The sequence below is a fragment of the Bactrocera oleae genome, chromosome 3 (assembly GCF_042242935.1).
Source record: "Bactrocera oleae isolate idBacOlea1 chromosome 3, idBacOlea1, whole genome shotgun sequence".
NCBI classification, from domain to species: domain Eukaryota; kingdom Metazoa; phylum Arthropoda; class Insecta; order Diptera; family Tephritidae; genus Bactrocera; species Bactrocera oleae.
The window spans coordinates 598,477-618,184 of NC_091537.1; the positions used below are offsets into that span (position 1 = coordinate 598,477).

The 19,708-nt window shown below is 34.7% G+C and overlaps 4 protein-coding genes and 1 long non-coding RNA gene across 8 annotated transcripts; 2 read left to right on the plus strand and 3 right to left on the minus strand.

Moving 5' to 3' along the window:
- The first annotated feature begins 758 nt into the window (after positions 1-758).
- On the plus strand, positions 759-3,051 carry Pif1 (Pif1 DNA helicase). Its single transcript, XM_014230947.3, has 3 exons — positions 759-1,641; positions 1,702-1,862; positions 1,925-3,051. The coding sequence occupies exons 1-3, from the start codon at positions 846-848 to the stop codon at positions 2,954-2,956; spliced, it is 1,989 nt and encodes a 662-aa protein (XP_014086422.1). The 5' UTR covers positions 759-845; the 3' UTR covers positions 2,957-3,051.
- Positions 3,052-3,431: 380 nt separating this feature from the next.
- ND-PDSW (NADH dehydrogenase (ubiquinone) PDSW subunit) lies at positions 3,432-4,523 on the minus strand. 4 transcript variants are annotated; one of them, XM_014230949.3, is made up of 4 exons: positions 4,383-4,523; positions 4,218-4,305; positions 3,733-4,008; positions 3,432-3,669 (listed from the first exon to the last, which is right to left on the minus strand). In XM_014230949.3, the coding sequence occupies exons 2-4, from the start codon at positions 4,297-4,299 to the stop codon at positions 3,524-3,526; spliced, it is 504 nt and encodes a 167-aa protein (XP_014086424.1). In that variant the 5' UTR covers positions 4,300-4,305; positions 4,383-4,523; the 3' UTR covers positions 3,432-3,523. The 4 variants fall into 4 exon arrangements, with proteins under 4 accessions (XP_014086424.1, XP_014086426.1, XP_014086425.1 ...); XM_014230951.3 differs by having other exon boundaries at positions 4,218-4,302; positions 4,383-4,503; XM_014230950.3 differs by having other exon boundaries at positions 4,364-4,464.
- A 3,438-nt stretch (positions 4,524-7,961) lies between these two features.
- On the minus strand, positions 7,962-8,905 carry LOC118682178 (uncharacterized). The gene is made up of 2 exons (XR_004977875.2): positions 8,306-8,905; positions 7,962-8,203 (listed from the first exon to the last, which is right to left on the minus strand). It is a non-coding gene; the product is annotated as an uncharacterized lncRNA (long non-coding RNA).
- Positions 8,906-12,675: 3,770 nt separating this feature from the next.
- On the plus strand, positions 12,676-14,253 carry Thor (eukaryotic translation initiation factor 4E binding protein thor). Its single transcript, XM_014230953.3, has 2 exons — positions 12,676-13,118; positions 13,518-14,253. Exons 1-2 carry the CDS (start codon positions 12,977-12,979, stop codon positions 13,724-13,726), a joined length of 351 nt encoding a protein of 116 aa, XP_014086428.1. The 5' UTR covers positions 12,676-12,976; the 3' UTR covers positions 13,727-14,253.
- Positions 14,254-14,929: 676 nt separating this feature from the next.
- On the minus strand, positions 14,930-19,522 carry Pi3K21B (phosphatidylinositol 3-kinase regulatory subunit alpha). The gene is made up of 3 exons (XM_014230948.3): positions 19,060-19,522; positions 18,086-18,980; positions 14,930-17,586 (listed from the first exon to the last, which is right to left on the minus strand). Coding segments are annotated over exons 1-3 (1,566 nt in total). The 5' UTR covers positions 19,061-19,522; the 3' UTR covers positions 14,930-16,916.
- Positions 19,523-19,708: the final 186 nt, after the last annotated feature.

Consider the following 19,708-nt stretch of genomic DNA (forward strand, 5'->3'; position numbering starts at 1 on the left):
TTTTTGTTTTCATTTCACCAATGTTGCCATTGTTGTATTGGTATACACGATTTTTCATACATTTAGGTTTTTAGTTATAATATTTCATAATCTAAAAGCTCAAAGCTAAAATCCAACTACTCAAAATAGTTAACCTATTTATAAATAAATGTATACGAATGTGTTTTGAATTATTTTAAGAATATTTCATATATGTTCACGTTAAATTTTTATTATTATGACGTACGGAAAGAAGGAATGTCGGTGACTGTTTGATTTTTTTTTTTTTTTTCGTTGAGTATGAAAGTATTTATTAAGGTATAACAAATATGTTTAATCAAAGTTTTTCAAGTTAACAAGTAACTACTTTCATGTAAACATAGGATTTTTCAATTCTATAATGCTCTCAAAAACAGAAAATTTAATGTGAAGTGATAAAATTGAATTGGGTGACTTACATGTCACCCTGTCTCCACTTCACGTTTTTCGTTTCTTATTATTTTTAAATAACTCTTACCTGCGCAGACAATAATTACTTGTGAGCTATTGTTATTAAGCTATTGCCATTCGCAATATTAATTGCATAAAAAATATATAATTTCATTAAAAAATATGTTCATTATTCCTGCTCTAAAAGGAGTTAAAGCCATTTGCAATACTATCTCGGTTAAATAGTTTCCGAAATTGCATGAAAAATGCATTTATTTGTTTATTTGATGAACATTTAAATCAAAAATACTGGCAATAGAGAGTAATTGTGAATGTTCAGCGAGAAGAAGAAGGTAAACAAAAAGGTCAGCAATTTTGGCGGGTTTTTAGTTTAAGGCATTTCGTTCGGTCTGTCCAAAACATAAAGTTAAATAATAATGGATCTAAATGATGCAGTTCTAACTTGTGCCGTCAATATTTTATGGACTAATGCAGTCGGTGTGACAGGTAAAAAAATGGTTTTTAGGACAGCGACATTACGTTTAATACGGAATGATGTGAGGGAACTTTTCATTGAAGTCGCCGGTGAAAAAATTAAACCAATAAAATTCAAGCTGAAAGATGTGATGGTACATAAGAAATTTATGTCGGAAGGCAAAGCGACAATTAATTTCAAAATTGAGAAGTGTGCAATGTATTTGTCAAATGCTCCACCTGGCACCTTAATGTATTTCCTCCGCACGATATTTATAAAATTAAATGGTGGGGAACGGAAGGATGAGGCTACTACTCAAAAACAGTTACGAGCTCATATGTTGTCAGGAAAGCCTAGTAATTTTGAAGAGATCTCTCCCATAACAACAACAGAGATGATTATGGCCAGGAAAAAAGCTGGATTGTTAGGACGTGGCACTGCAACAACGCCATCACCACTGGCTGCTAAAAAGCGACGATTCGATGATATAAAGATAGGTGATGGAAAAGTGACTTCGAATGCACCTGCAGCGAAAAGGCTTTATCAAGATAAAAGCACATCGCTAGGAATGGAAGACAATTTGAAACTTTGTGAGGAACAGTTGGAAGTCTTACGTGCATGCACTTCAGGCAAGAGCGTGTTTTTCACAGGTTCTGCAGGTACAGGGAAAAGTTTCCTGTTACGTAAAATTATTTCAGCTCTTCCACCAGACGGTACTATGGCGACTGCATCTACAGGTGTTGCTGCTTGTCTGATTGGTGAGCCAAAACCAAGATACCTGCCACTTTGTTTATTTTTAATATTTTATTCAAATTCAGGTGGCACAACCTTGCATGCTTTTGCCGGTATTGGCGGTGGTGACTATGGACTCACGCGTTGCATTGAATTAGCCTCGCGAGCAGCAAGTGCTCAGATTTGGAGGAAATGTAAAAGACTCATTATAGATGAAATATCTATGGTGGATGGACAGTATTTTGAGGTTTGAAGGCAAATATTGATTACATATATTAAATAAACTGTGAATATTTGTCAACATTTCAGAAAATAGAAGCAGTTGCAAGACATGTGCGTAAAAATGACAAGCCTTTTGGCGGAATTCAACTGATATTATGCGGGGATTTCCTACAACTACCGCCTGTGGTAAAAAATGAAAACAATTCGAATCCAACGCAACGGTTTTGTTTCCAATCAAACGCCTGGGAGAAATGCATACAGAGCGTCTTTGAGTTAAAAGAAGTACACAGACAATCCGATCCAGAATTTGTAAATATATTAAATCATATTCGAATTGGGCATATTAATGAAGAAATTACAAAACGTCTACGAGCTACATCTAAACAAAAGATTGAAGGTGGTGGTATTCTAGCAACCCAACTTTGTTCGCACACAAACGACGCGCAATCCATAAATGAATCAAAACTTGAAAGTTTAAAAGGCGAAAAAATGTTATTTCGGTCTGAGGACTCGGATGCGAATATGGTAAAACAATTGGACTCACAATTGCAAGCCATTTCACAGCTATATTTGAAAATTAATGCTCAGGTAATGCTTTTAAAAAATATTAATATATCTGCTGGTCTGGTAAATGGAGCCCGTGGTGTTGTGGTGCGCTTTGAAAAGGGTGTACCCGTAGTACGATTTAAAAACAATCGTGAATATGTTTGTACTCATGAGAAGTGGATAATAAAAACAACATCGGGGGGTACAATCACACGGAGACAAGTGCCTTTGAAATTAGCATGGGCATTTTCAATTCACAAAAGCCAAGGTCTTACATTGGATTGCGTTGAGATGTCACTGTCGAAGGTATTTGAAGCTGGGCAGGCTTATGTTGCTTTGTCACGCGCGAAATCATTGGACTCTTTACGAATATTAGATTTCGATCCAAAACAAGTCTGGGCCAATGCACAGGTCCTTCAGTATTACAAGCTATTTCGCAGACGCTTACATGACAGTACAATGATACCACTAGGTGCAAAAAACATAAAACGTGAAAAAAATGATCCGAAATCGAGTGCTATATCCAAATTAAAGAAGAGTCTAATGGATAAACCATTAGTATCTATAAGCTAACAAATACGCAACTACTTGTTTAGATATGAAGTAAAACTTTATATATTAATTTAATTTAGCCTTCCAATATCTCAACTAAAATTTCTCAATCTGTATTATGATAATTTAGTTTAAATTTGAAAATTAAGTGGCAGTACACATCAAGCATTACATTAATACTCAAAGAACTACTGAATCTATAATATTTTTTTAATCTTACAATAACCGATCTATGTTTTCTTATTTATATATACATTTATACTACAAAGTGATAATTTTTTTAGTCAAATATGTATTTTTCTCAAACACTTCCTATCATACCCTCTTATGTCAAATGCATTTGGTATTGTACAATACTTTTATTAAAGGACGCATCATTATATAATATTACACTGCTTTATAGCGAATTCAAACTATTGTGCCTATATATATCAGCAAGAAAGAAGTATATATTACGCTATATATTGAGTGCATAGAGACAAAAGACAATTGAGCATTGTTCTTAAAAGTATCATAAGTTTGCTTTTTAATTTCAATGCATGGTATACTGTCACATACATAAATGATAATTTTCGTTTGGAATCTGTTTTACTCTTCGTCCGCAGCAAAACTAGATGATACTTCCTCTGTTTTCATTCCACTGCCAACTTGTCCATGGCGACGCTCCCAGATCAAACGATGTTTCTGCTTCATGTATGCCGTTTTAGCATTAGCATAGCCACCTAAATCCCCATCTATTTCACAAATTTATTTCAAAAATTAGTAAATTTTTATGAAGAAAAGTTTTTATTACTTACATTTGATAAACCAATTTTCAGCAGCTTTCTCATATTGTTCTAAAATAGGCTTGCATTTTTTAATATGGTCGGGCGTTTCATACATTACACAATCTTCGAAGCGTTGGCGTAAAATCGACACGATTTCATTTTCAACCATTCGATCCCGGCGAAATTGTTGATCGGCTTCAAAACGGCAAACAGCATCGTCAGTGTAGCACTGGTCGATTGTAGGAACACGTTGAAAACGTTGATGATACCAAGCTTGCTTTTTCTGATTAGGCTCAACAATAGATTCTGTAAAATACAATGATACTCTATGTTTGATGAAACGTAAACAAACATTTGGGTGCTCATCTTGTTTGTAGTTGAGGTTATGTTATTATGTAATGAAGTAATCAAAACCGAAATTAGGATTTAACAAAAACATAGCTATGCACTTAGGGATGCAGGCTTTACACTTTGTATTTCTAATATTATTTACAATACCACACTAGAATTCCTACCTCTGAACCATGTTACTGGCCCATCGATAATATTGCTTACTGACTGGGCAAAACTTGCCATTGGATTCCGGGGTTCGGGCATCGTCTACTAAAAATGCCAAATGGAGAATAAAATGCATCTTATTTATGTATTTAAAAGTATGTACATTAATAAATGCTCCTTACCTAGCGGTAAAACAAAATAATTTTCACTTTTGCCCACAGTCACAAATTTTGATTATGCTTCAAACAGCAAATTGTCAAACTTCAGCTGATAATTTTTTTTCTGGTTCGCGTCTTCACTTTGTATTCTACGTTTCTTATTATTACTCTTACGTAGTACCTCCACAGACAATCATTATTTGTGAGCTATAGTTATTAAGCTTTTGCCATTCGCAATATTAATTGCATAAAAAAATATTAGAATAATTAAAGTTCGTTCGGTTTTTTTTATTGATTTTTCAAAAGATGATAACTTTGTGTACATTTGTCTGATTTAAGTCAAATATGCGCCGTTTTGTTCGTAAACTTGTTGGCAACGAGATGCCAACGTCATTATACCCCTCTCGTAGAAGACTGCGTCCCTATTGCCAAAAAACTCGGAGAGCCAATTTTCACAGGCCTCTCTTGAGGCCAACTTCTCACCATTAAGCGCGTTCGCCATGGACAGGAAAATATGGTAATCACTTGGTGCCAGGTCCGGACTATAAGGTGGGTGCATTAGAACTTCCCATCCGAGCTCCAGGAGCCTCTGGCGAGTCACCAAAGACGTGTGTGGCCTGGCGTTGTCCTGATGGAACACAATTCGGCCTCTGTTGATCAAAGATGGCCTCTTCTGGATGAGTGCTGCATTCAAGCGGTCCAGTTGTTGGCAGTAGAGGGCTCAATTGAGCGTTTGCCCATAGGGGAGCAGCTCGTAGTAAATGATTTCTTGCGAATCCCACAAAACACGCAGCAAAACCTTCCTGGCCGTCAATCCGGTCTTGGCCACCGTCTGGGCCGCTTCCCCGAGCATATACCACGATCGTTTGCGCTCGATTTTGTGGCAAGTGACCCATTTTTCATCGCCGGTCACAATCCGCTTCAGAAACGGGTCGAGTTTGTTGCGATTCGCAGATGGAAATTCGGTCCATCATGTTTTTTGCGTTAGTTCGTGTGGCACCCAAACATCTTTTTGAATCCAAGGTTATGCAAATGGTTCCACACGGTTTTCTGGTTTATCTTTATTTCTTCAGCAATTAAATAAGTGCTCACGTGACGGTCTGTTTCCACTATTTCCATGATTTTATCGCAATTTTCGACGACAGGCCTTCCGACGCGTGGGGCATCTTTGACATCGAAATTACCGGAACGGAACCTAGCAAATCACTTTTGTGCTACACGTTCGTTTACAGTATCGGGCCCATAAACTAAATTAATGTTTTCAGCGGCTTTGGCTGCTTTTTCGCTTTGATCGAAGAAAAATTGTAAAATATAGCGAATTTTCTCTTTGTTGGTGTCCATCGAGCGCTCACAACGAACTGAGTAAATCAATCGAAAAACTGTCAAAGACAAACTTTTAGTGCGAATAAACACGTTTTCAGCGCCGTATAGTATGACATGATGCGACACGTAACACTAATACTATGGACAATAACGCCATCTCTTAGATAAAAACCGAACGAACTTTTTACTTCACCTAATATATAATATTCAGTCAAAAAAAATCTTCATTATTCCTGCCTATTCACCTAATCCATGGCTTTCATAATTACCATTAACCACCCGCTTACCTCCACCAGCAGCGTGGAAATCCTATAAAGCATCGTTTTACCCTCCCCACCCTTCTGCGACGTCTAGCGGCCGTAGTTGTAGGCTAGATGGGTCAAACAAGTTGCATCGTATAGAGGACACTTCAGGGCTTCCTTTTATTGGCATCATCAATCTATCCTAGTACCACTAGGAGCGCAAAAGGCGCAAACTGCACTTCTTTCAAACTCCGGGTACCCATCCCTATTCTTCGTACTTTATTGTCCATCAAAACACAAAAAAGATAGATTATCTGAAGAAGAACAAGATCTTCATTCAACAACAGTGTAGGGTATGTATGTATATATAACGCAATTGAATGAAAAGTAGTGGAAAAGCACCTTTTTTTGTTAAAGAATTCGAGGAAAAATTAATTATCTAAATATTTTGAGGAGGCGATTCAAATATAGCGAGCTAGCTCCACAACAGCCGGTGCTACGATATCGAAATTGACCCGAATTATGGTCATCACTTTCAGAGCACCATCTGACAAACAGAGTAGCTCTTTATCCTCCTGATGGGTGCTGGCATTGAGTACAACCCGGAGGAATTTTTTTGCTGTGTGTAAGGAACCTCAACAACGGTCTCACGGAGCGTAACTAGGCAGCATAACTCCCTCCCAGTCTGATCTAACCTTTTCGATTATTTCCTTTGCGTTTACTTTTAAGACTTTGTTATTGTTATTGTACATATGTATGCATGTAAGTACATATATATTAGGGTGTGTGTTATTTCCTAAGGTGATTTTTTGCTGACGCCCTCAAAAACAATTATCCAGCTCTATATTTTCAACTTAAACCGCCGCCTAAATAATATTAATTTTTCCATGTATATAATTGGTGATTTAGTGATATTTTCATTAAACAAGTAAACAAGAAAAAATTATATATATTCTACATATTTTATAGTAATTTTCGCTCTACAAAAAATGAATTTTACTGTACTGGCACCATGGCGTATGAGCAACACAGAATTTATAAAAGAGTTATTTTCGAAGTTGTTGTAACGGTATCTAGTTCCCCCTTGAGTAGTAAGTTACATTTAGTTGTCGTCGAGGTCATCTAACGGGAGGCCCAGAGCTGCGGGGTCGGACCATAGGGAATGGGTATTAGATGAGTGGGATTCGTTGGGCATGCAAAGAGGTCGTTGGTTAGTGTCATGCGAAATTCATTGCATGCAGGACATATATTGGGTATGTCGGGGTCGATTCTGAATAAGTAGGAGTTTACCCTGCTACAGTCTCCAGAAAGAAGTTGCGCAAGGGTTTTTCCCATCCCCCAACAGCCGGTTCTTCTACCTTACCGGAATTGACCCGGATTTTATCCGGCCAAGAGCTGTTATTTCGGCGATCTAGTCGTGATCGGTGAGTCGTGAGGCTTGCTCACTTAATGCAAAAGATCAAAAGAAAAATGATTAATCTACGGTTTAAATTGAAAATAAAGATCTTGTTAGTCAATTTTTTAGCAGAAAAGCTGAAACTTCAGAGGGCGTTAGAAAAAAAATAAACTTGTGAAATAACGGACACCCTAATGTACCTATACCATATACCATACATATGTATGTACATACAGTTGCAATTTTAGAACTTTCTCTTGCTACAAACTTGAAGGTTTTTATGATTTGGAAATATTAAGGTCGAGTGTGCTCGGAAAATTTGCTGTGATTTTTTTTGTCTACAAAAGAGTTTGTATACATATATATATATACATATATACTTACACATTTAAGGCCCATTGTGCGATAATATTTTCTCCAAAATAAATTTAAAAATTAAGTCTTTATTTGTGGAGTTCATCGACATCTAATTTCCTTATCAACCGAACCTTTAGTAGATCTGAAACTGTTTGAAGTTTAGTAGGAATATCAGTACAATTAATTGAGTTAGATTCGAAATAAGAATTCGAATAAGGAATTCACATTTAGAGAATCCTGCAAAACTGAAAAAAATTAAGTGAAAGTTAAACATTCGGCGAACACTCTCAATCTCACAATTATATTTGATCTTACAGGAAAAATCAATTAAATACATATTTATGATATTAGGGGACTAAGGGCATTATAGATCCGGTCCATTCCATTCTCGTCACACAGGCATACTATTATCAGGAATTATTTTGGTTCGATTTGGAAAATTTTTGGTCACAAGTTGGTACACTTCAAAGGTACTATTGCAAAGTTTTATCCCGTTATACTATACTCATTGCTTCTTGATTTGTATACTGGAAAGTGAAAGATTATAGAATTTAAAATTATGTTATATGGGAAGTTGGCCGATCTGGCCCATTTTCATACTGTAACATAGAATGTCAGTATAATGTTACCTTCCGAATTGGGTTGAAGTCGGTCGAGCAGGACTCGAGGTTTTCACCTAAATGTGGGTGGAGCCACACCCATCATCCAATTTGACTTCGACGCCTATAAAGCCTTCTCCTATCATTTCGGGTGTAAAATGTATGACTCTAGCGTGTATAGATTTATCGCACTTTATTTTTAACAAAACCGTTATATGAGTAGTGGGCGGGGTTATCATCCAATTTCACACTGTCAGTAGGGGTGCTAAATGTATTTGTGGTGAGTGAATTTAGTCGTTATAGTTTTAGCGATTTAGGAGCGCCTATTAGAGGCGAGGACACACACGCCCACTTTTTCAAACTGCAGATGCTCCTCCCTAATGCTATTCCTGATACCAAAGACCAGCGTTATGTCTCATTGTGGAGCATCTTGTGGCAATTTATTGGTTTTCGATTAATGGTGTTTTGTGAGCGTGGCAGTGGTCCGATTACGTCCATCTGCAATACCAACCTTCTTATGGTGCCAAGAAACATGTGTGTCGAGTTTTATCAAGATATCTCAATTTATACTCAAGTTACAGCTTGCACAGACGGACAGACAGCAACCGTCATATATTTATATATGTACATACTTATATAACCCTATATCTAACTCGATTAGTTTTAGATAATACATTTTAGGTGAACAAAACTATTATACTCTGTAGCAACATGAGTATAAAAAAATACATTGAAAAGCTTTTTTATTAAAATTAATTTGTTTATTGCAAATTTTACTTTGATCGCTCTAAAGAACTCAATATAACTGATAATTATAAGTTATAAATTGTGTGCATGTGTATATACATACAGTATCTTTGGTATAAACGGTGTATCAAGTGAAAAACCAACAAAATTTCACGAAAACATCGTGTAGGCTGACGAAATTTGAATGGAGAATTGCTCAGTTTCGTAAAATTCAAATAAAGTTATCTGCACATAAGTATAATATATGTATTTATGTGTACATATGTACATAAATATGTATGTATGCATGCAGCCGAATTCCGATGGCCAATGATCAGCTCATCTGGGTAAAAGGAAAGGAAAGAATGAAAAGCATACAACTTTAGTTTTCAAAGGATAATTTCTATCAGAGGATACTATATTCGGATGATCGGATTATTTATGCTTCTTCTACTTGCTTTTTTTTAGTGCTGCCAAAATAAATAAGAATAGTCCAGAAGAATTGAGCTTAACCGGTGAAAAAATGAGCAGTTAATTGTCACAACACTTTGTTATCAATGGAAATGAGTAATTTGAGCGACATACACGTACTGTAGATACACTAATATACTACACAAACATTTACATTATTATTTTGAAGGCAAAACAACAAAAGAACCTAAGTAGTCAGGTAGTACACGTCTGATAATTGTCTTGCAATGACTCATAATTGAGTAAATTGGGGGTCTTATCAACCCAAAATGAGCAATTATAAGTACATATGTATGTATTGACATGTTCCGACATATCTAGTATTTTACTGTTAGAGAAAGCGTGTTCTTGCGAAAAACAGCGTTTGTTGACCTAATTTTGGAAAAATCATTTAATTCATGCGAATTGCTGTACATACATAAGTATGTACAGATGTGTATAGATATTTAAATATGTATTTATATATGTACATATGTATGTATTTAGAAGCATACACTCTGTTGCTTGTATTTGAGTATAGCTAATTATTTATGGGTTGTGTTTCCCTGTCGTGATTCCTTTGGACATTTTCTCTCATATTTAAGATGCTTGTGTTTTTTTTTTAATTTTAAACGACCGACTGATGCCTAATCTGTTGTAAGTGTCTCAATCTTGTCATAATCAGAATTGACGCTTGACTGACGAGCTCAGGCTACTACCGGGGTCACAGTTGGCGGATAGTGGACGGCCTACTCTAAGTAGGTTAGCTGCGAATAGTAACACGCAGCCCCCGACCAAGAGCTGCAGGAGAGGAGGGCTTGGCTCATAATGCCTCACGCGCCCAATGAACCGTCGGCGAAGAGTCGAACAAATGCCGCCTTTAAATAAGCGTCAACAGCCTCACCGGGGCTGCACCGAGGGAGAACCTACCCACGAGAGGGAGACAACAAAGCGACGAGGGATCATACATATGAATCTACATATGTACATAGGCACGTCTGTGGTAACTCGGAGCATTGTCTGTTATAAAACTGGGCAACCGCTATTACATACAATCAGCCATCGGGACATAAACTCACAACGTACCGTCTAAGAGTCATACACCGTATGATTGTCTGTATACAAATGTACTCGTACATACTTATATATATTAATATATACATGCATACCCTTTCAGGTATAAAATGAATGCGTCTGATCTGATAGCATTTGTAAGGGATAAACATATCGGTGCTCTCTGTATAAAAAGGCGACGATGTGTTTGTGATGGTGGAATACGTGTCAGCAAACATGACGACAAAATGTGAGGATGGACCCGTAGAGTTATGTTCCATACACGATAACATCCACTACATACATACATAAATATGTATGTGTAATTGTACCTGATGTAATTATATTTAAATCTATTCATACAATAGTGTCTGTGTATATATACATACGTATATATGTATTTGTATGTAAATACGAACGGCCTTCATAAGCCAAATGTCACACGTGTCGGCGCCAATATGTATTAGATTGACGCCAATGCGCTTTTTACGCCGTAGATATCTGGAAGTTCTCATTGTTAGCCCCTTGGAATAAAATATATGTTATATACATACATACTATAGGTGTTTGTAAACTGGTTTATGCATTGGTATAAACAGCCATATATGTATGTATGTACATATGTATACATGTGTGTATAATGGGAGCTAGTCCTCCAATAGTCCATATATACAGGTACTTGCTCACGAGACGTCACTAAAAAAGTATGTAGGCTTGTGTGTGTGTACATTTGTAAACAATGCTATGTACTTGTTTACAATCTTTATATGCAATTTCCACGCTTTAATTATGATTCTCATCTGTCGATCAACAACCTTCTCACCAATTTTGAGTATATAAAATTAGTATGTACATCTATGTAAATACATACATATAATAAAAATGTTACTGCGTCGTTTCGTACTCTCTCAAATTGTTTTGTTCGCTGCCGGCTTTTTTATCTCTATCTCTATCTATCTATCTCTATAGTTCGTCGACATTTTCGAAATGGCGTTGATATCTGAAAAAATATTTCAGTAAACGAAGTCTTAAACTTAATGAGAGATTTGAAATCAATGAAAATCATGATATCATCAATTTTGTTGTAAAACCGGCGGTTGTTGAAATTCTTTTCTAGCCTAGGTATTGTACATACGTACATACATATCTGTACTTATACTTAGTTTCGAAAGGTTTATTTATACTTAAATAAAAAATAGAACTTTCTATGATTTCACGTTTTTATACGATTGCAACATGTTGCTACAGAGTATAATAGTTTTGTTCATCTAACGGTTGTTTGTATCACCCAAAACTAATCGAGTCAGATATAGGGTTATATATATATATATATATATGTATTTATAAATGAGAAGAATGACGAGACTTTGCCAAATGGCTTAGTGTACATATCTTCCAAACCGCTTAAGATATATCAACCTAACTTGCCCAGAAGAAGAGATATCATCACATCTCTGTGAAAATGGGTAAAATCGGATCTTAACTTAAATGAATGAAATCCCGATGATCCTAATTTGATATAAAGTTTTGCCAAAACCTGATGGTGCTCTTCCGCCTTTGTTCCTTGCAAGTTGCAAGAGTATGAAATGTTCGGTTACACCCGAACTTAGCTCTTCCTTACTAGTTTTTTTTTTTTTTTTTTTGTAATTTTGATAAGCTCATGAGTATTGCATCAGCCTCTTAACTTTGTAAGAATTTAACGTACATATGTAAATACAGTTTCCGTCAACGTGTGAATAATTAATTTTCGATACATAGAGTATGTAATTTCATGAATGAGATTAAGTTATAAATGAAATACTTCTCATAACAATAAAATAAAAAGAAAAGGTATTATAGTCCCGTAAGGTTAGTGAATTTAGGCCATTCAGAGTAAGAGAAGTCTAGCAAACAGCGAAGTCAAAAAACCTTCCACAGTGCGCAATAATTTTATTTATCAATAACAACAAGAATTTTTATACCTGTATGTATGTATGTACATAAGTAGATATACGAATCACGCTAGAATGCTTCAGTACAGGCTAGAACAAACAAAAACAACCGCGACGCCGACTTCAGCTTTATGACGCTCGCGTAAAATTGACAAACATATTATCGAGCGTGTGCTCACTCACCACCACGACGTTGCGCTACGCCAATGTTTTCGTATAAATATAAACGCTCCCCACCCAAACACAACAGTCAAGTTCAAACTTTCGTTGGACTCGCGACGTAATTTTGTCGGAAAATAAATCAGTTAAACATCAGTATACGAATACAAGTATAAGTACATAAATTCTGTTTCAAGTGCAAATTTGAAGTTTAAATAATTCTCAACACATTTTTGTTTTCGAAAACTTTATAAATTGAACGATCACTATTGATTTTGCGATTCTTGCGAAAAAATTTACAAATAAAGAAATTATTTTATTTTTAAATAAGTGAAATTTTTGATAGCAGCAATTAAGTGAAAAAAACTAAAGATAACTCAAAATGTCTGCATCGCCAACTGCTCGTCAAGCATTCACGCATGCCCTCCCGAAAACTAAAAAAATTTTTATCTCGGACCCCATTCAGATGCCGGAAGTTTATTCATCCACTCCCGGCGGCACACTGTATTCGACCACACCTGGAGGTAAGTTTCCAAAACAACTTATATTTGTTTCTGATTTAGATATTCGAGTGTAGTAAATTACAAAGTTATAGTTACAATATTATTTTGTGTACTCATTTGCCAAATCTGAATTCATGTTGAAAATTAACTTAAAAACTAATGCGCCACTTTTCGAAAGTAAAAAGGTGCTATCTTCTTTCAATATAAGAATTCAAATGTTTATACTCAAATAGATACATATGTACATATGAACCTACGATTACGTAGAAGTATTGAAGATGATTCATTGTAATGTAGAATTTCTAATCAATAACAGAAGACATACTCGTACATACACATAAACAAAAATGTTGTGCATAAATAAAAAAATACAAACACGAATCATAATTTTATTATATTGGAACTTATTTTCTATTGCAGGCACAAAGCTTATCTACGAACGCGCATTTCTTAAAGATTTGAGAGGGTCGCCACTAAGTCAAACACCACCATCCGATTTGCCTACATGTCTTCTTCGCGGAACCCCACGCACACCATTCCGGAAATGCGTCCCGGCCCCAGTCGATTTAGTAAAGAAGACACGGTCAATGAAAATAGAAGACCATGAACAGTTCCAGTTGGAATTGTAATATTTCAAGGCAGCATTAGCAAAGGTGCAGGCAATTCCAAAATACTGCCGTGAACTCGGAAATTCATTGAATAATGCTCTTGCTGAGTTGAAGCTTAAAAAATATGCATACATACAATATGTATTCTATATATTCACATACTCATAAGCTGAACTGTTCCAAATCATCCACATCCGCATTTTTTATTTATAAATAGTTAAGTGATTTATTACCATTTTAGTTTTTATTTAATATAAATTTTATAAAACTTAAAAATTGTATGCTTTAGTTTAAATGCCTGATAAGAAATGAAAAACATTAAATACTATCAACTTTCGGTCATATTGACCTCTATAAAATGTTAAAGATTTTATTGGTTATCCAACATTTATGTGATTTTATTTGGATCATTAAATTAAATTAATTATAACTATTTAGCTGATTGTACTATGTACATTAGATATAAGCAAATGTATACATATGTACACTTGGATATAAACTTTTGGTTACTAACCAAAGCGAAAATAAAAGCCAAAACTTATTATTTATATCATGTAAGTGTAATTGTTCATGCGTTTCACGCTGCAGGAACATTCCCCTAGATGCATCACCAATGGTACAGCGAAACAACAGCGGTCACTGTTAACTATTGTTGTAATGTTTTACGGTACTAAAAGAACAGCAATTAATATCTCTCACTAAACAACAACAAATACCCTTCACAAATACAAAGGCCCCTTTCAAGAACTTTATTCCGAACGTTCAATTTGTGTAGCAGCTATATGATATAGTGATCTGATCTGAACAATTTCTGCGGAGAATATATTGTTGCCTTAAATTATAATCCATGTCAAATTTCGTAAAGATACCTCGTCAAATGAAAGAGTTTTCCATACAAACTCTTGATTCCGATTGTTCAGTTTGTATGGCAGCTATATGCTATAGTGGTCCGATATCGGCCGTTCCGACAAATGAGCAGCTTCTTTGTGAGAAAAGGACAGATGCATTTTAGATCGATAGCTTAAAAACTGAGGAACTAGTTTGTATATATACAGACAGACAGACATGGCTAAATCAACTCAGCTCATCATGCTGATTAATTATGTATATATTTTATAGGGTCTCCGATGTTTCCTTCTGGGTGTTACAAACTTCGTGGCAAACTTAATATACCCTGTTCAGGGTATAAATATGTTATCCTTATTCAATACTCAAATCGCAACATTTCATTTATATAAATATATAGTTTATTTATATGATTTATTTATTCTTATTAACTTAGATATATGTATATATATCAAATATGTGTGGGTACAAAGTCAAAATTCCTTGTCAATTTTAATACAAAATGTAAAACATGCATATATCCCTAAGTTTGTGTGTTCTTAATTCAGCTCGCAGGTCATATTGCTGACATCCTATTCGCCTACACTTCTGTGCTCACATCTTTTTTTACTGTTATATAACCCTTTAAAAGATACGATTAATGTAACAGGACAAACAAATACACAAATCAAATGAATAGTTTTAGGTGTTGACAAAACTTGATCTTAAACAAAATTGTATATTAAATAAGTATAATAATATAGAATATATTCAATAAAAAACACTTACGTATACAAAAGTTTAGTTACATTTACAGCGAAAATTTTAGACATGCAATATAAAAAACTTGGCAGACGTTCTAAAACGTCTTTATTAACAAGAAAGATATTAATTTATTTTTTAACTTATGTTATATCTACATATGTATTTCGATTTCATATTCGTTTTTGAACTCTTTGTGGTTCGAAATTCCCCATTGTTAATAGACGTTTTTATAATATGGCATTTGAATTAGTTCTTTTAGCAACACTATAGAGCAGAGAACAAATTAAACCCCCCCCAAGTTAATAACTACATCTACTGATTAACAACCTTCATGGCCAATGCTATAGTGATGCACATTCAATTCGAACAATCCTGGAGTCGAAAATGGGAAGATATCAATGACAATTGTTTCAATATCTATTGGGCTTTGCAAAGTTGGGATAATGCTGAGCCCCTCTTTCCCGTAAGGAATTACACTGTCATGTATATACATAAATTTTTAATCTCCTAAGTTTTTTATAAATGAAATATTCAAAGCCATGCGCATATTCATCATTTGGTTTGTGGTAATTTATTATTGCAAGAATACAATTGAGAGTACTGCAATTGAATACTTTTAAAAAATCGAAAACTCTAAAATTTCACATTCGATATTGCAATTATAACAAACAAACTTTCGTAGGAGCTCTCAATTTTCCTAATTATTTGCTGCACTTTATTATTGCAGAACATTTCATCTAGTTTACAACTGATTTGACGATATTTTTTATCTACAAATTTACAGAGTGGACATTGTTTTTTTATATACAGATTTTATAGTAAACAATTATTTATTAGTAACTGAAATAATTGTGTTTCAACAAAATGTCAACCAAAAATAGTACAATACAAAATTTATACCATAAGTTGATAATCGTTTTTCTTCTTGTATAAATTTAACAGCTAAACATATCACGAAAGAAATGCGTATTGCGTAATAAAATTTGCATTCCATTATTACATTGAACATTTCGATTTTACTCTAAATATCTTCATATAAATATAAATATTATAAATATAAAACAACATTGACATTATGTCTTTAATATTGTTTCTCAAAACTATATATTTCACAATAATTTGCACATTTTAAATGACGATCACTGTACGATACAGCTTTATATCATGACAACAGTTACAAAAGCGCAATTCAAAATTTACCATCGATCGCATTTGTTCAGGATTTTCATTGTGTTTTCCACACTAGGAACACTATAATATTTTGCAAAATTTATTATTACCATTAAATTTCGAAAGAATCGTCGAGCATGCTAACATTGCTTCCCAAATGTTAATCATTACGACAATTACTCCAAGCTTCGTTGTCATCTATCTTGCTGTATTTAAAAAAAATATATATAAAAAAAAAAAAATTGCAACACCATTACATCACAAATGGTGTACCCGAAAGCTACTTTTTTAGAGCTTTTTGTATCCACTTTAAACATAATTGGATCTCATAATTAAATTCATTGCGGGTCTTTGACTACGAATTTAAGCTCCATGTCTATAATCACATATACTTAAAACAAGGGCTTGAAAAAATAACCTTCAAACCTGTTGCAATTCAATAAAATGTTTACTACGGTTGTGGCAAATTTTGATTACCACTGCCACTCCCCCCAGGATAGGACGATGACAGCGAATTTAAGGAAGAGTGTGGTGTTGATACATCCAATGTATCACTAGAGGGTATTGGAATTGCGGACGATGAAGGCTGCTGCAATGATTGTTGCTGTAGCTGTGCCATTTGTTGTTGCTGTTGTTGTTCTTCAATTTGAAGCTGTTCCAATTCCAGCTCCTCTTCCAACTGCTTCATAAGCGAATCCTTATTGGCATGCCAATATTTGACAGGAATGCGCAGCGTGGTAGTCAGTGTGTCGTTATGCTCTTCGAGTGAATTACTTGCATAGTGTTCCACCAACTTTTTTAGAGAAACATATATATTATAGGGAGCTGCAAAACCGAATCCACTTTCGGTTTCGTAGATAATACAATGGTTTACGACGTTTTTGCAAACAATGGAAAGAGCATAATGTCCAGCAGAACGAGCCCTTATAAGGAATGTACCAGTAGGGGCACCCTTCAACAACTCCTCGGCCTCTTGGCGCAAACAGTCGCGAAGGAACCATAATGAATCATTATTATGCGGTAAATTCGTTCGACTTTCGTATCTCCTTTGCCAGGCATCGAAGCCCATTTCTGCGAGTAAGACAATATCTTCCTCCTTAATACCAGCTTCCATTAGGCGCCTACAAATAAATGGAAATAGTTAATGAATATTACAGAGACATATAAACGTTAAAAACGTAAAAAAAGATTAATAAAACGCATTTTTGAATCTGACTGTAGCATGATTCTAATAAAATTTATCTGACCTAGTTTATTCGTTAACTTTTTACTTGGTAATTTTTATTCGAAAGCAAAATAAATATTATTTTTATTAAGTTGAAACGAACAAATAATCAAGCCATGAGAAAGCTAAATCTTAACTATATATGGAATACACAGATATTTTTTTCACCAATTGTTCTTTGTTTGTGTTTATCTTCTCGATGGTTTGATATGTATATGTATGGTGATAGGGGGGAAAAATATATTGACAAATATAAAAAAAGTCTGTAGAAAGCAACCATAACAAAGGCATAAAATAATAATAGCTATTATGAAATCTTTTACGTTCTCCTTGGCTAATTCAAATATATTTTATAAGGAAAATCAATCTAAAACATTTGATAATAGTTAACTTACTCTGTAGTCCGTTCCTTTTCCAGACTTAGCTCCTGCAGCTCAGGTTTCGCGGCATTGATTTGACGTTCCAGCCTTTTATATTCCTCCTTCTTGTCTTCCACATAACGGTTTAATTTTCCCATTTCTGCACATAATGATTGAAGCTTCATTTTTAGTAATGCGGCATTTGCCTGTAATTTTTCTTGATCCTGTTGACGATCTGCATAGTTGTTATTTCCTCCACTTGCACCACCGTTTGCATTCGTTGTTGTACCAGCTGTGCCGACCTGCGGCTGTATTGCCGTACATATATATGATTCTAACAATTTTATTTGATTTTTAAACATTTTTTCCGCCTTCAGAAAAACTTCTTGATCCTGCTTTTTCTCATTTAATTCAGCTTCGACGTTCTTGAATACTTTCATTTTTTGATCTAGTAAATGTTGCTGCTTATTTAATGTATGATGCAAACCAAGAAATTTATCGGCAAGAAATCGCAGATCACTATGATCGTCTTCCTCTGCAGGTTTCACAATTGGATTGCTCAACGTAATATCAAGCATTTTATTGTAAAGCTTTAAGGAATTTACCCTATAGTAATTGATCAACTCAACTACTGAATTAAACTTGCAGTCTGTGAAACCATATTTTCCATTTAAATGGCAAATTTTTATCAGCTTCTCTGTTCCATCTTTAATTAAAGTTAAAGTATATTCTCCATTTTTGTTTAAGGCATCACGCACCAGAAAACTGCCATCCGGCTCCCCAGATAAAATATTTTTCACTTCTTCTCGGGAAATTTCGCCCCAGTACCATTCCGCTTTATTAAGTTCTTCAGCATTATGATCATACTGTTGCTGACCGGCACCAGGTGCTTGCGGCCGCATAGTAGAATAATGCAACGGAGAAGGAAACACTATATTATATTATAAAACAAAAAAATTTATTAGTTTACTTCAAGATTTTGCGACATTATGTTTAAAAATAATACTCACTTTTTCCAGTTGTGGTTTAACGCAGGAAATTCACAGAAAATATTAATTCTTATATGAATTTTTCGTTCTACACCAAGTTTTTTACTTGCTGAAGCTTAATTTAATTTGATCTTACACGATTCATACCATGTTTCAATTAACTTCATTTCAAACAAATTTTAATTTTTAGATGTCTTCGGGGCGGCTTTGAAGATCCGCGAGTAAAGCACACTTACATATGTACATACATAAGCTGAAAGCGAAATTATCTTAAAATTTTCATTCATTAATTGTAGTTGCAGAATGGGAATAATTTTCAATTTTCAGTATTTTGCCCAAAAGAGATTCATTTTTCAAAACTTATTTTTTAATTCCACTATTTGCCTTAACTAAAACCACATGCAAATGTAAAGATGATTCTTCTGCAAAATTTTTATGTCAAAACGACGGAACAAGAAAACCAATCAAAAATCGGAGCGAACTCGCCTTAACAGAAACGCAGCGAAAAATCAGAGTTGCAAAGTATTTTAAAAATTTCGCGGAAATAGAATTTATATTACAAAAGAGGATGGTAGCTCTGGAGCTTTGTGTAGGGTCTTTTATCCTGAAGCACCCTAATAGTTCAAACAGTCACCGACGCAAAACCGTGGACCGAATTAGCTGATACGAC

Coding starts and splice junctions, on each gene's coding strand:
- Pif1 (XM_014230947.3), top strand. CDS start 846: ATGGATCTAAATGATGCAGTTCTAACTTGTGCCGTCAATATTTTATGG. Junction 1,642..1,701: donor TGTTGCTGCTTGTCTGATTG/GTGAGCCAAAAC, acceptor ATTCAAATTCAG/GTGGCACAACCTTGCATGCT. Junction 1,863..1,924: donor TGGATGGACAGTATTTTGAG/GTTTGAAGGCAA, acceptor TCAACATTTCAG/AAAATAGAAGCAGTTGCAAG.
- ND-PDSW (XM_014230949.3), bottom strand. CDS start 4,299: ATGCCCGAACCCCGGAATCCAATGGCAAGTTTTGCCCAGTCAGTAAGC. Junction 4,009..4,217: donor GCCAGTAACATGGTTCAGAG/GTAGGAATTCTA, acceptor TGTATTTTACAG/AATCTATTGTTGAGCCTAAT. Junction 3,670..3,732: donor TGAAAATTGGTTTATCAAAT/GTAAGTAATAAA, acceptor TTTGTGAAATAG/ATGGGGATTTAGGTGGCTAT.
- Thor (XM_014230953.3), top strand. CDS start 12,977: ATGTCTGCATCGCCAACTGCTCGTCAAGCATTCACGCATGCCCTCCCG. Junction 13,119..13,517: donor GTATTCGACCACACCTGGAG/GTAAGTTTCCAA, acceptor TTTCTATTGCAG/GCACAAAGCTTATCTACGAA.
- Pi3K21B (XM_014230948.3), bottom strand. Junction 17,587..18,085: donor GAAAAGGAACGGACTACAGA/GTAAGTTAACTA, acceptor ATTTATTTGTAG/GCGCCTAATGGAAGCTGGTA.